The following is a 15,198-nucleotide window of genomic DNA, read 5'->3' on the forward strand; positions in this document are numbered from 1 at the left end:
TTTTTTCATTTGTGTGGGGTGAGCAGCACTCTCCAAGCCCTTCGTGGCAGTGTGTTCTTTTCCAGTATCACATATCTAGAGACTATCTGCTGTGTTCTTGTTTAAGACTTGCTTGGCTGCATCCCTTCTGATTCCTGACCCTGTCTGCTGCTCTGACTACGCTGATCTCTGGCTCCCTGAATGCCTGCTCAAGCATGTAGTACCCAAATGGCTGTTGTTTTTTCCATGCTTGATGTGCTTGAGACAAAGTTTGCAAATTGCAACAGTGCGATTGGCTGCAGATGTGCTAAAAAAGGCCCAGACAGCTGAGCTGTGAGAAGTGGGCCGGAAGATAACAGCTCCATAATGTGATGGAATAGTCACTACACTCACACTGACTGGATTATCACTAGATTCACACTAAACTGATATTCTACACTGACAAAGGAATTAGAATAGCACACTATAGCACACTAATGCCATGTACACATGACCGAACTTTTCGACGGACTGAATTCCGTCTGACTTTTCGACAGAGTTTCGATGGACTTCCGTCGAATCGGACTTGTCTACACACAATCATTACTTTATACAATCATGGCTCTGACAGTGCTCTGTGCCCTGATTGGGCAAAGCTGTCATTGCTTCAGCCAATCAGATCTTCCAATGCACTGTGCGGCGGCGCAGTGCATTGTGGTCATTCAGGGGGCCGAACAAACGGTTGTTCGCCCATCCCTACTCGCCACCAAATAACAGTCCATAACTCGGTTTCCAATAAGGCACAGTCTGGCACAGCCTCTCCACCGAAAGCAAAAGCATACTAGAACCCTTATGCCATGTACAGACGACCGTTTTTTCCATCAAAATAAACTCTGCCGGTTTTTCTGATGGAGTTCCGCTGAAACGGTCTTGCCTACACACGATGACACCAAAGTCTGATTGTCTAGAATGTGGTGACGTACAACACATACGACGGGACTAGAAAAAAGAAGTTCAATAGCCAGTAGCCAATAGCTGCCCGTCTGAACTGCATACAGACAAACGGTTTTCCCAATAGGAATCGATTCCGTTGGAAAGATTTAAAACATGTTCTATTTCTAAGTCCGTCAGAATTTTCAGGAAAAAAAAGTCCGATGAGGCATACACACAATCGGAATATCCGATGAAAAGATTCCATCTGACTTTTTCTGCTGGAAAGTCTGACTGTGTGTACACGGCATTAGCTCTCCTCTCTGGGGCACCAGGAAGTCTCTGTGTGAGTTCTTCCCACCTTATAAAGGGGCATTACATGATCACTACACCTCTAATGAACAAAAAAAATCTACCTACCTACAAGCTAGCCATACACAGCTCGGATTTCAGTTGATTCCCACTAAATTGGTTGAAATTTAAACTGTGGGTGACCCTGTTGGTACCACCTGCCTGGCAAAGGGTTCCTGCGTGGCTCTAAAACGCTGCACCTGGTCCTTTGTGATGTGATCATTCTTCAATAAAAGCCTTGGACGGCACTTGATGATCTTTGCTGCGCTGGCAGTTATGTGCATTGATCTGTTAGAACTTGTCATATTTTGAAGGAGCTCGGCAGAAAATTGTTGAACAAAAAAGAGACTACATCCAATCAACCAGTCACTGTTCAGGTATTCAGGCAGCCATGGGTGCCGGCTGTCAGAATACATTAGCTGTCTGGGGAGATTCCTCCATACACACTGAGTGATTTTGAGTAATTTCTCTTTGAGCCCATGAAGATGAAAGAAATCTTAATGTTTATGGCCAGTATTAAAGTGTTACTAAACCCACAACAGTAAATCAGTCAGTATATACAGTAAAGCATGCTTGTTATACTCACTGTAGAATCTTATAGGTTAAAGTATAACTAAAGGCAAAACCTTTTATATATATATATATATATATATATATATATATATATATATATATATATATATATATATATATATATATATATATATATATATATATATATATATACACAGAGTGAAGAGGGATTAGATCACCTGTCAATTCCCCTACTTTTACTGTCCTCAGTCCATATGCTGATAGCACAGAGCCCTAGGAGGCACATGCTCAGTTTGGTGTGTATTGCTAGAGAGTTTTTTGTTTTTTTTTGTGGGGGGGGTGCATGGGATCAGCACTGTCCAGACAGAGGGTCAGGGGTTCTGCAGCCTCACAGGACAGTCAGAGGAGAATAAAGACTCTTCCTACGACCTTTATTTACAAGCTTTAATCCGTGCTCAGCTGGGCACCGATAGAAGTCACAAGACTGCTATATATTGCTGATGAGGAAAGGTATTTAGCAGTTTATATTTACCAAAATAATTGCATTTCTATGCCCTGCGTACTGTGGAAGACCAGATATAGTGAATGGAGGGCCCTGGGTTTAGTAAGGCCCCTTTCACACATGTGGACATTATGTCTGTATTTCATCCATCCGTTTGCGGATGAAATACGGACATACATGCATTCCTATGGGATAGCGGGTGTCTGCGGATGAACCGCAGACACCTGATATCGTCCGCCTCCGCTATTGTCCGATTCTGCAGACGGAGGAAAATCCTATTTTTCTATCCGTCTGCGAAGCGGATCGGGTGAACACGGACAGACGGTCCGTGCTCATCCGATCCCCCATAGAGGAGAGCGGAGAGCTGACAGGGCGGTCCCTGCACAGTGTGCAGAGACCGCCCTGTCCGCCGCCGGCTCAGCGGAGACAACGGAGCGATCCCCGCTGAGCAAGCGGATCATCACGGGGCGGATCATTACTGATCCGTCCCGTGTGAAAGGGGCATAACACTTTAAGCTCTATGACTTCCACAGGTTCCAGGTATGATAATCAGTTCCATAAAGGGAAGGTGACAATAGCAGACTGGACATCATAAGCATTGCCAACCACCTGCATTTTTATGGGCAGCCCGTAAAAACAGGGCACTTTTCTTTAAATGCCTGTAGTAGGGGAAAAGTGGCAGTAAAAAATAGCTGTGATCGGCTCAGCTTGGAACTGCAGCTTGGAACGGCGCATGCGCAATTCCAGAGCTGCCTGAGACTATCCCAATATGATTCTGTATTCTGCCGACACTGGTGGGTGGGGCCACCCGGGGACGGGGGTGTATCTGATAGAGGCTGTGCGGCACTCTACTGGTGAAGTGGCAAGTGATGTCATGTGCATCCCACCAGGCACGCCAGCCTTTAAAAGCATAAGGTTCTGAGTGACCGGAATGGAGGAGCCCTTGTGGTGGTCTGGTGGAGTGTCTGGATCCATCTATATTGCACATGGACAGAGTCACAGGTCAGCCCAGCAGCTGCCCAGGCATCCACAGCACAGGCGGCCAGCTCAGGACAGGCACACAAGCAAGGCAAACCTGCGTTCTCAGACTTCCTATCAGATGATGCTTCCCACACATACATGCAGTCTTGCTTGCAAACACCTTTATGGATTTGCTAGTCTTGTCACTCACATAACATTAGACATATTGCTATACATTGTTCCAATTTCTGAAGCCCTACCTTATAGATTGACTGGACCAAATTAGAACCAGGACAGGACATATGAACTCTAATGCGTGTACACCCGACCGGACTTTTCAACGGACTTGGTCCGGCGGACAATCCGAAGGACTTTGCAGCTGAGGTCCGCACGATCACTCCAAAAGTCCGACGGACAAAAGGTGATGAAGGGATAGAGTCAGGAGGTGAAAAAAGGGATGAAGACAGGAGGTGATGAAGGGATGGAGCCAAGAGGTGATGAAGGGATGGAGACAGGAGGTAAAGGGATGGAGACAGGAGCTGATGAAGGGATGGAAACAGGAGGTTATAAAGGGATGGAGATAGGAGGTGATGAAGGCATGAAGACAGGAGGTGATCAAGGGACAGTGACAGGAGGTGATGAAGGGATGGAGACAGGAGGTGATGGGGGATGAGACAGGAGGTTATGGAGGGATGGTGTGATAGAGACAGGAGGTGCTGAAGGGATGGAGACAGGAGGTGCTGAAGGGATGGAGACAGGAGGTGCTGAAGGGATGGAGGCAGGAGGCGATGGAAGGATGAATACATGAGGTGATGGAGGGATAGCGGGGTGGATTGATGGAGAAATAGACCAGGGAAGTGATGGAGCCAGGAGGTGATGAAGGGATGGAGACAGGAGTTAAAAGGATGGAGACAGCAGCTGATGAAGGGATGGAAACAGGGGGTGATAAAGGGATGGAGACAGGAGGTGATGAAGGGATGAAGACAGGAGGTGATTAAGGGACGGTGACAGGAGGTGATGAAGGGATGGAGACAGGAGGTGATGGGGGGTGGCACAGGAGGTTATGGAGGGATGGTGTGATAGAGACAGGAGGTGCTGAAGGGATGGAGACAGGAGGTGCTGAAGGGATGGAGACAGGAGGTAATGAAGGGATGGAGGCAGGAGGTAATGAAGGGATGGAGGCAGGAGGTGATGGAAGGATGAATACATGAGGTGATGGAGGGATAGCGGGGTGGATTGATGGAGAAACAGACCAGGGAAGTGATGGAGACAGGAGGTAATAGAGTGATGGAGACAAGAGGTGATGGAGACAGGAGGTGATGGGAGGATGGAGACAGGAGGTGATGGGAGGATGGAGACAGGAGGTGATGGAAGGATGGAGACAGGAGGTGATGAAACTTGGAGAGAGGAGGTGATGGAGACAGGAGATGATGGAAGTATTGAGACAGAAGATGATGGAAGGATGGAGACAAGAGGTGATGGAGGGATGGAGATAGGGGGTGATGGAAGGATGGAGACAGGAGGTGATGGAAGGATGGAGGCAAGAGGTGATGGAAAGATAAATATGGGAGGTGATGGAGGGTGGAGACAGGGGGTGATAAAAGGATGGAGACAGGAGGTGATGGAAGGATGAAGACATGAGGTGATGGAAGGATGAAGACATGAGGTGATGGAAGGATGAAGACATGAGGTGATGGAAGGATGAAGACATGAGGTGATGGAAGGATGAAGACATGAGGAGGATGAAGGGAGGGTTACAGGAGGTGATGAACGGATGGCGACACGAGGTAATGGGGGAAGGAGACAGGGTGGGATGGTGTGATGGATACAGTAGGTGATGAAGGGATGGAGACAGGAGGTGATGGAAGGATGAAGACATGAGTTGATGGAGGGATGGTGGGGTGGATTGATGGAGAAACAGACCAGGGAAGTGATGGAGACAGGAGGTGATGGAAGGAAGGATGGAGAAAGGAGGTAGTGGAGGGATGGAGACAGGAGGTGATGGAGGGATGGAGGCAGGAGATGATGGAGGGATGGAGACAGGATGTGATGGAGACAGGAGGTGATGGAGGGATGGTGTAATGGAGACAGGAAGTGATGGAGGGATGGTGTGATGGAGACAGGGGGTGATGGAGACAAGAGGGGATGAAGGGATAGAGACAGGAGGTGATGAAGGGACGGTGACGGGAGGTGATGGAGGAATGGAGACAGGAGGTGGTGGAGGCATGGTATGATGGAGACAGGAGGTGATGAAATTTGGAGACAGGAGGTGATGGAGGAATGAAGACAGGAGGTAATGGAGAAATGGAGACAGGATGTAATGAAGACAGGAGGTGATGGAAGGATGGTGTGATGGAGAAAGGAGGTGATGGAGGAATAGAGACAGGAGGTGATGAAGGGACGATGACAGGAGGTGATGGAGGGATGGAGACAGGGGGTAATGGAGGGATGGAGACAGGATGTGGTGGAGAGATGGAGACAGGAGGTGATGGAGGGATGGTGTAATGGAGATAGGAGGTAATGGAGAGATGGTGTAATGGAGATGGTAGGTGATGGAGAGATGGTGTAATGGATACAGGAAGTGATGGAGGGATGGTGTAATGGAGACAGAAGGTGATGAAGGGATAGAGAGACAGGAGGTGATGAAAGGATAGATAGACACAAGGTGATGTGGGATGGGGACAGGAGGTGATGGAGGGATGGTGTGATGGAGACAGGAGGTGATGAAAGGATGGAGACAAGAGGTGATGGGGGATGGAGACAGGAAGTCTTTAGAATTGGGAACATAAATTCTGGTGATCCTGCTTGGCTTACCAGGGATTTCCCCTCACTTTCTGTGGTGGGTATGGAACAGAAATTAAGCTTAATTAAGAAATAAGAGCTCTCTAGTTGAACATAGGTGACACAAACTGATGGTCTAAATAATCCACACTTATTGCAAATAACAGAAATATGTTTTTTGCCTACCTTACATCATATTGTTATTTGCATATTGTACTTGTTTGTAGCTTAAATACTCAAATGTGCACTTAAAATCTTTAATTTTGTAACTTTTGTAAAAATACCAGTAAAAACTTGGCTGTGCCAGTAAATTTGTGTCAAGAAATTTTAATCTGTTTGGTTGGCAATGCTATATATGCAAGCATGTCAGAAAGCTATCACATGGCAGTATCTGCCTTGTATTTGCATGTATTCAAGTGGCGTGTATATGTGCTACTGTAAGGTGGAAAATGCCTTGGCTGCAATGTTTGGTTCCGTAGGAGTGACAGCTTCTTGGCAGGCTCTCATATATAGGTACAGATTCTAGTCCAAACATGCCCAAGTTCATCAGTGGTTCTAAATTATGACCTCAAAGCTACCGGTTTACCATTTAGTCACGCTCACATTTTAACACTTTCGCTGCCAGAGCCATTTTTGCTTTTTTTTGCAGACATGCTTAAAAAAACATTTTAGGCCTTGCATAAACATTTTACATTTTCTGAAAGCAGACACCATAGAGAATAAAGCTGTGGTAGTTCCAAATTTTTTATGTCACATGACATTGCTGCAAAGGTCTAGGAAACTGAACATTTCAGTAAAAAATACTCTAAAGGTAATTTTAGGGCACACAAATGCAATAAAGTACCCAATCTTTTGTAAAATATTAAAGATGAGGTTGCACCAAGTAAATAGATACCCAACATTTCAAACCTTATGTTTGCAGCGCCCGTGAAATGGCGACAAATTTCAGTACCCTATATTTTCAGCAACACTTTAAAAGCTCCCTAAAGTCATCAGTTTAGTGTTACAGAGTGCTAGAATTATAGCTCTAAACCCTCATACACACATCAGACTTTATACAAACTTTCCAGTGGATTTCTGTACAAAGGGCGTTGGCCCTGAAATTGTTAAGCATACACATGATTGGACTTTTTCAGACAACTTTCACCAAATCACGTGGTTTTTCTGCTCTTTACCGCCACCTTTGGTCAACTTCTGTATTGTTGTCTGATCTTTTGCATCTTTTGGGCTGCTTCTCACGCTTCCCATATTGCTTTTTAACCATGTGATCACATTTTTTATTTTATGTTTTGATATTTACTTTGTATATTTTGGCATTTTTCTAAATAAAAACGCCAATCAGTATCCTTGGCTCTACACCATTGGGAGCCTCTTTTATTTTATGTTTTTACATGATATTCGCTCCTTATGTATAGTGACCGATTTGAGAAACACGCTTTTGGATGCCCTGGCTGTTAACGCTTTGGTCTGCTGATTTCCTTGGATGCTCGTGGATGGTGAAGGACCTCATATAGCCGGCCGCTCCAAGTAATTATCGTTTTATGCTCGCATGATCTGGTGTCGCTGACACACAGGTCCACCCCTTCCGGTAAGAGTATTTCAACATATCTATTTATCCAGATCTTACCACTCTTCTAAGCACAGCTGTCTGCTGATCTTCCACATATAGGATCAACCTCCTAGTCTCGAGAATCCATTATTCATCCTGATGAACTTTAATGGACTCTTCTTTTATTTTCACCATTTAAATTTAATTTCGTTATTTAGCGCTACATTTTTTCCTTGTAGTTTTTATAAGTTTTTGTCACATTCGTTTGTAGCTGCTGCATGTATTATTTCACTGCAATTTTAGCGCAGTAATTATCACGTTTTCCCTTGATCTTTTGCATTGGTTCTGAACATGCGTGTTTGTAAAATGCGATGGTTTTCGGTACACGATCGCACTTTGCTCCATCGGACTTATGTTGTTGAAAAGTTTGTCCGTTCGCACAGCCAACAAAAGTCCAATGGAAGCTGAAAAAGTTTGTCCGATGGAGCGTACACAAGATCGGATGTTGCCTTAAAACAGCTAATTTGCATGCTTGTTGTCAATAAGTCTGATCGTGTGTACGGGCCTTTACTCTGGCTTGTGCAGTGATATGTAACATGTGTACTGCAATTTCCATTTTCATGTGCAGGCGCCCCTGGCATGTGCATTTATGTCCATATGTGCGTATATGTGGGGGTGGGACCTTGAAAATGTTTTGGAAGGGAATTTTTTGTGCTTGGGTGTAACTTGAATTTTTTACAATAAAAAAAAAAAATATATATATATATATATATATATATATATATATATATATATATATATATATATATATATATATATTTTTTTACTTAACTTGCTTTTGGCAACAGCTTCTCTTTACCGAGACATTCAGACACATTAGGCTACTTTCACACTGAGGTACCCGGCCATTAGCTCTAAAGCGGTGCTTCAGGTTCTTCTGCGCTGATTTTCGGCCACTAGCAGAGTGGTTTTTACCCAAAAAAAGGGTAACTCCTGAGTTGCAGCGCTTTCATTGCAATGGGCAGGGCGTTTTGGGATCGCTACTTTTTGTAACGTCTCGCAAGCTCACCCCCCCCCCCCCCCCCCCCCAGTGTGAATAGACACACTGCAATGAATGGAAGGCAGTTTTCAGGCGCTTTGCAGAAGCTATTTTTAGCGCTAATACGTCTTAAAACATCTCCAGTGTGAAAGGAGTCATACTAGTAAAAAATATAAAGAAAATAAAAAGTCCCTAAATCTATCCTGTAGTTTGTAGACGCTATAACTTTTGAGAAAACCAATAAGTATACGCTTGTGTATATTTTAGAGCAGAAAGTAAAAAAATAATCTTTTTTTTTAATTGTCGTTCTATTTTTGTTTAAAGCGCAAAGAATAAAAACCACAGAGGTGATCAAATACCAACGAAAGAAAGTTCTATTTGTGGGGAAAAAAGGACATCAATTTTATTTTAGGTACAGTGTCGCATGACCGCACAATTGTCAGTTAAAATAGCGCAGTGCCGTATAGCAAAAAAATGGCCTGGTCAGGAAGGGGGGTAAATGCAGTACAACCATGCATGCAAGAAAACTGAAAGTATTCCAGTGAGTCTAGTGTACATCATTGCAGCACTTTCATGGGTTTTGCGTTTTTCTGCACCAGAACACACAAAAACTTACACAAAGCACTACTAACGGACATGACAGTGTGCAAATACAACTTAGTAAAAAAAAAAAAAAAAAAATATTGAAAGAAATTAGAAAAATATTTCTCAGTATAACTCAATATTTTTAAAACTGAATGTAAACTTATGTCAGCTCTATATAAATCCTGTATAATAATAATAAACGTTTATTTCAAAAACCGCAATGCAAACACCCAGAGAAGCGCAGCGATCGCACAGCTTGTTGCGAATCTCCTTCTAGAGACAACTAGAGAATAAATAATAAACTCTCTATTGGTCTCCAACAAAATGGCTCCGTGCTATTACAGGCTTGCGAAGACTACACGTGTCTTCGGGACCGCCCCCAGCTTTCACTCTAGTGCCCGGGGGCAGGGGATTGGTTACATTCAGTGAGGGGGTGTGCGATGCATGACGTCATTATCCGTGGCCCGTCTTCCCTGAGACATGTGGATACCATAGCATGGCTGATACGGATAATGTTAGCACTTCTACACCGGCTGTGGTAGACAAGCCGGCCGCGTCGTTTAGAGCCGAGCCCCCGCCCCGCCTGCTGCCGACCTTCTCGGAGGCCTGTACGTTGGTGGAGAGTCTTTACTCATGTCTTGTGGTGAGCACACACCGGAGACACCTGGCCCTGTCCCCCCGGTACCTGAACAAGAAGAGGAGCGGAATACAGGAGCAGCTAGATGGAGAGCTTCTCAAATACAGCCCCCGGTGAGCATGGCTCAGTGTGACCTCATAGAGGGAGGAGAGATTAGTGTGACCTCGTAGAGGGAGGAGAGATTAGTGTGACCTCGTAGAGGGAGGAGAGATTGTGTCGGTTATCAGCCAGTTATCAGCAATCCTCCCCTCACGCTGACAGCATGAGAGGCCAGCCAAAAACTGGTAAATCCACATAGGGTACATCTGCGCTGATCATCCTGATCAGTGCTGCCAATCTGTGCCCACCAGGGCTGCCTGTCATTGCCACCTATCAGTGCCCTTCAGTAGCGCACATCAGTGAATGAGAAAAATGACTAATTTTATAATAGAAACTAAAACTTTTTTTTTCCCCATTTTTGTTTAGCAAAAAATAAAAAACCCAGCAGTGATTAAAGAGGAAGTTTACTTCCTCTTTGATTCCCTGCAAAGGTAAAGCATAATGGACTACTATGCATCACATAGTAGTCCATTATGTGTCACTTACCTGACACAGGAGCCAGCAAAGTCACCGCTGTCCTCTGTAGTTCCGAGCGTCCATCTTTTTGGTGGGTCCCGCGAATCACAGTGCCAGAGCAGCGATAACGTCACTCCCGCACATGCGCACGAGAGCCGACACTCGCGGCATATCGTTGCGATCTGCGGCTTACCCAGTGTGCCTGCGTGCCGCTGTCTATGGCACATGCGCCGTAGACAGCAGTGGCTGTCTTCAGGTAAATATCTCCTAAACCGTGTAGGTTTAGGAGATATTTCTTCGACCTACAGGTAAGCCTTAATCTAGGCTTACCTGTAGGTCAAAGGGGTTTGTAAGGGTTTACAACCACTTTAAAGTGTTTGTAACCCTAAAAACCCTCTTCACTGGCAGCCCCTCTCCTTTATCTGGCGATAATTCACTGTGTAAGTGTTTGTTTAAATAGATGTCTCTGAATACATTTTTTTTTTTTTTTTTTTTTTCAGTTACCTTCAGGCAGGTCATGGCACTCCTGCCAGCTCTGATTCTCTGATCAAGGGCTACAGTGAGAGGGGCCGAGATTTACCTCTGACTTCAGCTGGGAATCAGGTGACCGCCATGCTGCCTGCTTGGCACCTCCCACTGTAGCCTTGGACCTTGGTAGCAGAGTGGCCGGGAGTCACGTGACCGGCCTAAAGATAACTGAAAAAAGGTATTTAGAGGCATCTATTTAATCAAACACTTGCAGAATGGGTTATCGCCAAATAAAGGAGAGGGGCTGCCAGGATATTTTGTAAAGTTTTTACTGTGAATGGGGGGGGGGGGGGTGCAGTGGAGACAGCTCACGTGGACACGGGAGCTGGTGAGCAAAAAGGAAGGGTGTGATGGGCACAGAACTGCTGATGACAGGCATGTAAATGGACCACAGTAGTCAGGGCTCAGCAGCCATGATTAACGTGGTCAGCTCACGAAGGGGGACACAGGAAGTGGCAGGATCAGTCAGGTTTTTTTTTTTTTTTACAGTTAGGGAGGGGCAGGTTAGACAGCACAAGCACTGTGCTGTTTAATCTGCTATAAGGGAACATAATCTCTTTAGGTTTACAAACACTTTAAATACAACAAAAGCTCTATCTGTCAAAAATGATAAAACATTTGTTTGGATACAGTGTTGCTTAACTGCGCAATTGTCATTCAAAAGCGTCAGTGCTGGCAATTTTGGCCTGGGCAGGAAGGGGATGAAAGTGCCCAGTAGGCAAGTGGTTAAACAGACAACTAGAGAGCATGGATCCCCCTAACTGGAGCACAGACAGCAATAAAACCTGACAGGTGGCTCTCAACTCTATCCATAACTAAAAAAAAGTTTTGCCTTTTAGTGTTTTTGCCAAACACTCCTGTGTGATGTGCTTTTAACCACCATTGAGAGACAAGATTATGTGCCACATCGTAAAATGAGAGTGTCACTGCATTTCTGCAAGTGTTGGATGCCAGTCTTAGGCTGGCCATACACAGTTCAAATCTTGGGCTAGTTCAGCATGAACTGGCAGAGATTCGAACCATTGGTGGGCAGGCTAAATCTACCAAGTTGATCAACTTTGGTACAACCAGCCTGCCCAATTGCTTATATCACTAGCGACTGCTATAGCCGCTAGCGATAATCGCTGTCTTTTTCCTCGTGGGGTAAGCTGCACACGCCGGGAGAAGACGGCGATTATTGATAGTGGCTATAGCAGCTGCTAGCGATAATTGCAAGAGAATAGGAGAAGACGATGGCCCGGCAGGAGTGATTCCTGCATCAACACTGTCTGTGTTGATGGGGGGAATCGAGCACATTTTTATTTTCCGCAACCCATGGTTGCAGGAAAGAAATTTTGCTCCGTGCATGGCCGGACTTAGGCATCATGTACACTGGGAGCTCCTAAATTTGAGTTTAGGAGCTTTTGCCGTTTTTTTTTTTTTACCAAAGTTCCTAAACTCAACTTCATGTAAGCCTGTGTCAATGTACACATTGGCTTTTAGCAGTGTTTAGGAGCTGTCGCATTTAGGTGAGCTTCAACTTCTCCTCCTGAATGCGGGAATTATCTCGTAAGGATAAGAATGTTTTGACCACCGGCCGCAAGAAAGCGCAAAAACGTGCCACTATTTTGCCGTGGGAAATGTAGACCAGTGTACGTTAAGCCTTGGGCTCTGTTGACATCTGAGCATTCTGGGAATGCACACTTGTATTCAAAAGTGCAAGTAACACATCCTTTTAATGGTTTTAAAAATCTGTTGCATTTCCAACATGCCAGGAATCGAACTGTCACATCTTCTGGTGCCCTCGACCAAACTGTCAAACCATCAAATTCATGGCTTTTGAAAAAATATCTAAGTAAAGGTCATTATATGATACTTTCTTGGAGTTGTTCACTTGGTGTTGAGAAATGTAGTACTACCCTTTTTATAATTCAGGAATGATAATTCTATTTATTTTTTTCCCTTTAAAGATTGGAAGGTGTTCCAGTTGCATATGATAATATAAAAATAGTTGGAGAGCTTGCAGACATACATGATGATGAAGGATATATTCACCTAAATATTGAAGTCGACTTTGTCATCTTCCAGCCAAAATGTGGAGAGAAACTTGTGGTAAGCAGCAAAGCACTTCGTCTCAACTTTCCACTAAGATTTTTTTATTTTTTTTTTTTTATTTTTTTTTTTTTATATCCTAAATCAGGAGTCTTATTGTTCCTCTACCATTTGTCCTCTATTGACTTCATCACTACTCCTCCAGTTAGTAAAGCTCTCCTTTACTGTGCATCTGTCATACAAAATCATCAGATTTACCATAATTGATTAAAAACAAAAAAAATGAAATCAATTAAGGTAAATCCGAATCACTGAACACTTCCCCTAGCCCTGGTACAATAAACTGAAGGGGGAGGTTCCTATTTTTTTCTTTTATCTATATTGAAACACATCGCATTTAGCAAGGTGCAGGCGCAGTAACAACAATATACACTGGTTTTTAATAGTCCTAACAAAAACTCCCTCCCTCACCTTCCCACCCACACCCTCCCTCCTACACCCTCCCTCCCTCCTACACCCTCCCTCCCTCCCTCCTACACCCTCCCTCCCTCCCTCCCTCCTACACCCTCCCTCCCTCCCTCCTACACCCTCCCTCCCTCCCTCCTACACCCTCCCTCCCTCCCTCCCTCCTACACCCTCCCTCCCTCCCTCCCTCCTACACCCTCCCTCCCTCCCTCCCTCCTACACCCTCCCTCCCTCCCTCCCTCCTACACCCTCCCTCCCTCCCTCCCTCCTACACCCTCCCTCCCTCCCTCCTACACCCTCCCTCCCTCCCTCCCTCCTACTTACTCACTCACTCCCTCCCTCCCTCCCTCCCTCCCTCCCTCACTCCCTCCCTCCCTCCCTCCCTCCTACTCACTCCCTCCTACACCTTCCCTCCCTCCTACTCACTCCCTCCTACACCTTCCCTCCCTCCCTCCCTCCTACACCTACACCTACACCTTTCTTCCCTCCTTCCCTCCCTCCCTCCTACACCTACACCTTTCTTCCCTCCCCTCCCTCCCTCCTACACCTACACCTTTCTTCCCTCCTTCCCTCCCCTCCCTCCCTCCTACACCTACACCTTTCTTCCCTCCTTCCCTCCCCTCCCTCCCTCCTACACCTACACCTTTCTTCCCTCCCCTCCCTCCCTCCTACACCTTTCTTCCCTCCCCTCCCTCCCTCCTACACCTACACCTTTCTTCCCTCCCCTCCCTCCCTCCTACACCTTTCTTCCCTCCCCTCCCTCCCTCCTACACCTACACCTTTCTTCCCTCCTTCCCTCCCCTCCCTCCCTCCTACACCTACACCTTTCTTCCCTCCTTCCCTCCCCTCCCTCCCTCCTACACCTACACCTTTCTTCCCTCCTTCCCTCCCCTCCCTCCCTCCTACACCTACACCTTTCTTCCCTCCTTCCCTCCCCTCCCTCCCTCCTACACCTACACCTTTCTTCCCTCCTTCCCTCCCTCCCTCCTACACCTACACCTTTCTTCCCTCCTTCCCTCCCTCCCTCCTACACCTACACCTTTCTTCCCTCCTTCCCTCCCTCCCTCCTACACCTTTCTTCCCTTCTTCCCTCCCTCCCTCCTACACCTTTCTTCCCTCCTTCCCTCCCTCCTACACCTACACCTACACCTTCCTTCCCTCCCTCCCTCCTACACCTTCCTTCCCTCCCTCCCTCCTACACCTTCCTTCCCTCCCTCCTTCCCTCCCTCCCTCCTTCACCTTCCCTCCCTCCTTCACCTTCCCTCCCTCCTTCACCTTCCCTCCCTCCTTCACCTTCCCTCCCTCCTTCACCTTCCCTCCCTCCTTCACCTTCCCTCCCTCCTTCACCTTCCCTCCCTCCTTCACCTTCCCTCCCTCCTTCACCTTCCCTCCCTCCTTCACCTTCCCTCCCTCCCTCCCTCCTACACCTTCCTTCCCTCCCTCCTTCCCTCCCTCCCTCCTACACCTACACCTTCCCTCTGATCTCCTCATCTCCCTTTCTCTTAAAGTAGCCGATGTACAGCTACGGTGATTTGAGCAGCCGAGCCAACCTGCTGCAGTATGACGGCGGCTGGTCAGCAAGTAGTTAGTGTTGGTGAACCCTATTTTATTTTTATTTTTTACATTAAATCAGCAAACATGTTTATACTTGCCTGCTCTGTGGTTTTGCACAGAAAAGTTTGGATCCTCCTCTTCCTGGGTCGTCCATTGGCTCTCCTGGCCCCTCCCTCCTGCCGGGTGCCCCTACAGCAAGCAGCTTGCTCTGGGGCACCCAAGCAGATGTGCTCCCAAGC

General features: G+C 46.2%; 1 protein-coding gene across 1 annotated transcript in view; it reads left to right on the forward strand.

Annotated features, from left to right (window-relative positions):
• The first annotated feature begins 9,621 nt into the window (after positions 1 to 9,621).
• Positions 9,622 to 15,198, forward strand: part of POLR1F (RNA polymerase I subunit F) — an 18,212-nt gene continuing 12,635 nt past the window's right edge. The window contains exons 1-2 of the mRNA XM_077491256.1: positions 9,622 to 9,939; positions 12,859 to 13,000. Of these exons, the coding sequence (XP_077347382.1) occupies positions 9,686 to 9,939; positions 12,859 to 13,000 (396 nt within the window). The 5' untranslated portion in view covers positions 9,622 to 9,685. The remainder of the gene's footprint in view (positions 9,940 to 12,858; positions 13,001 to 15,198) is intronic.

Source organism: Lithobates pipiens, unplaced genomic scaffold, assembly GCF_037356315.1.
Source record: "Lithobates pipiens isolate NorthernLeopardFrog02 unplaced genomic scaffold, aLitPip1_a1.2 Scaffold_19, whole genome shotgun sequence".
Classification (NCBI taxonomy): Eukaryota; Metazoa; Chordata; class Amphibia; order Anura; family Ranidae; genus Lithobates; species Lithobates pipiens.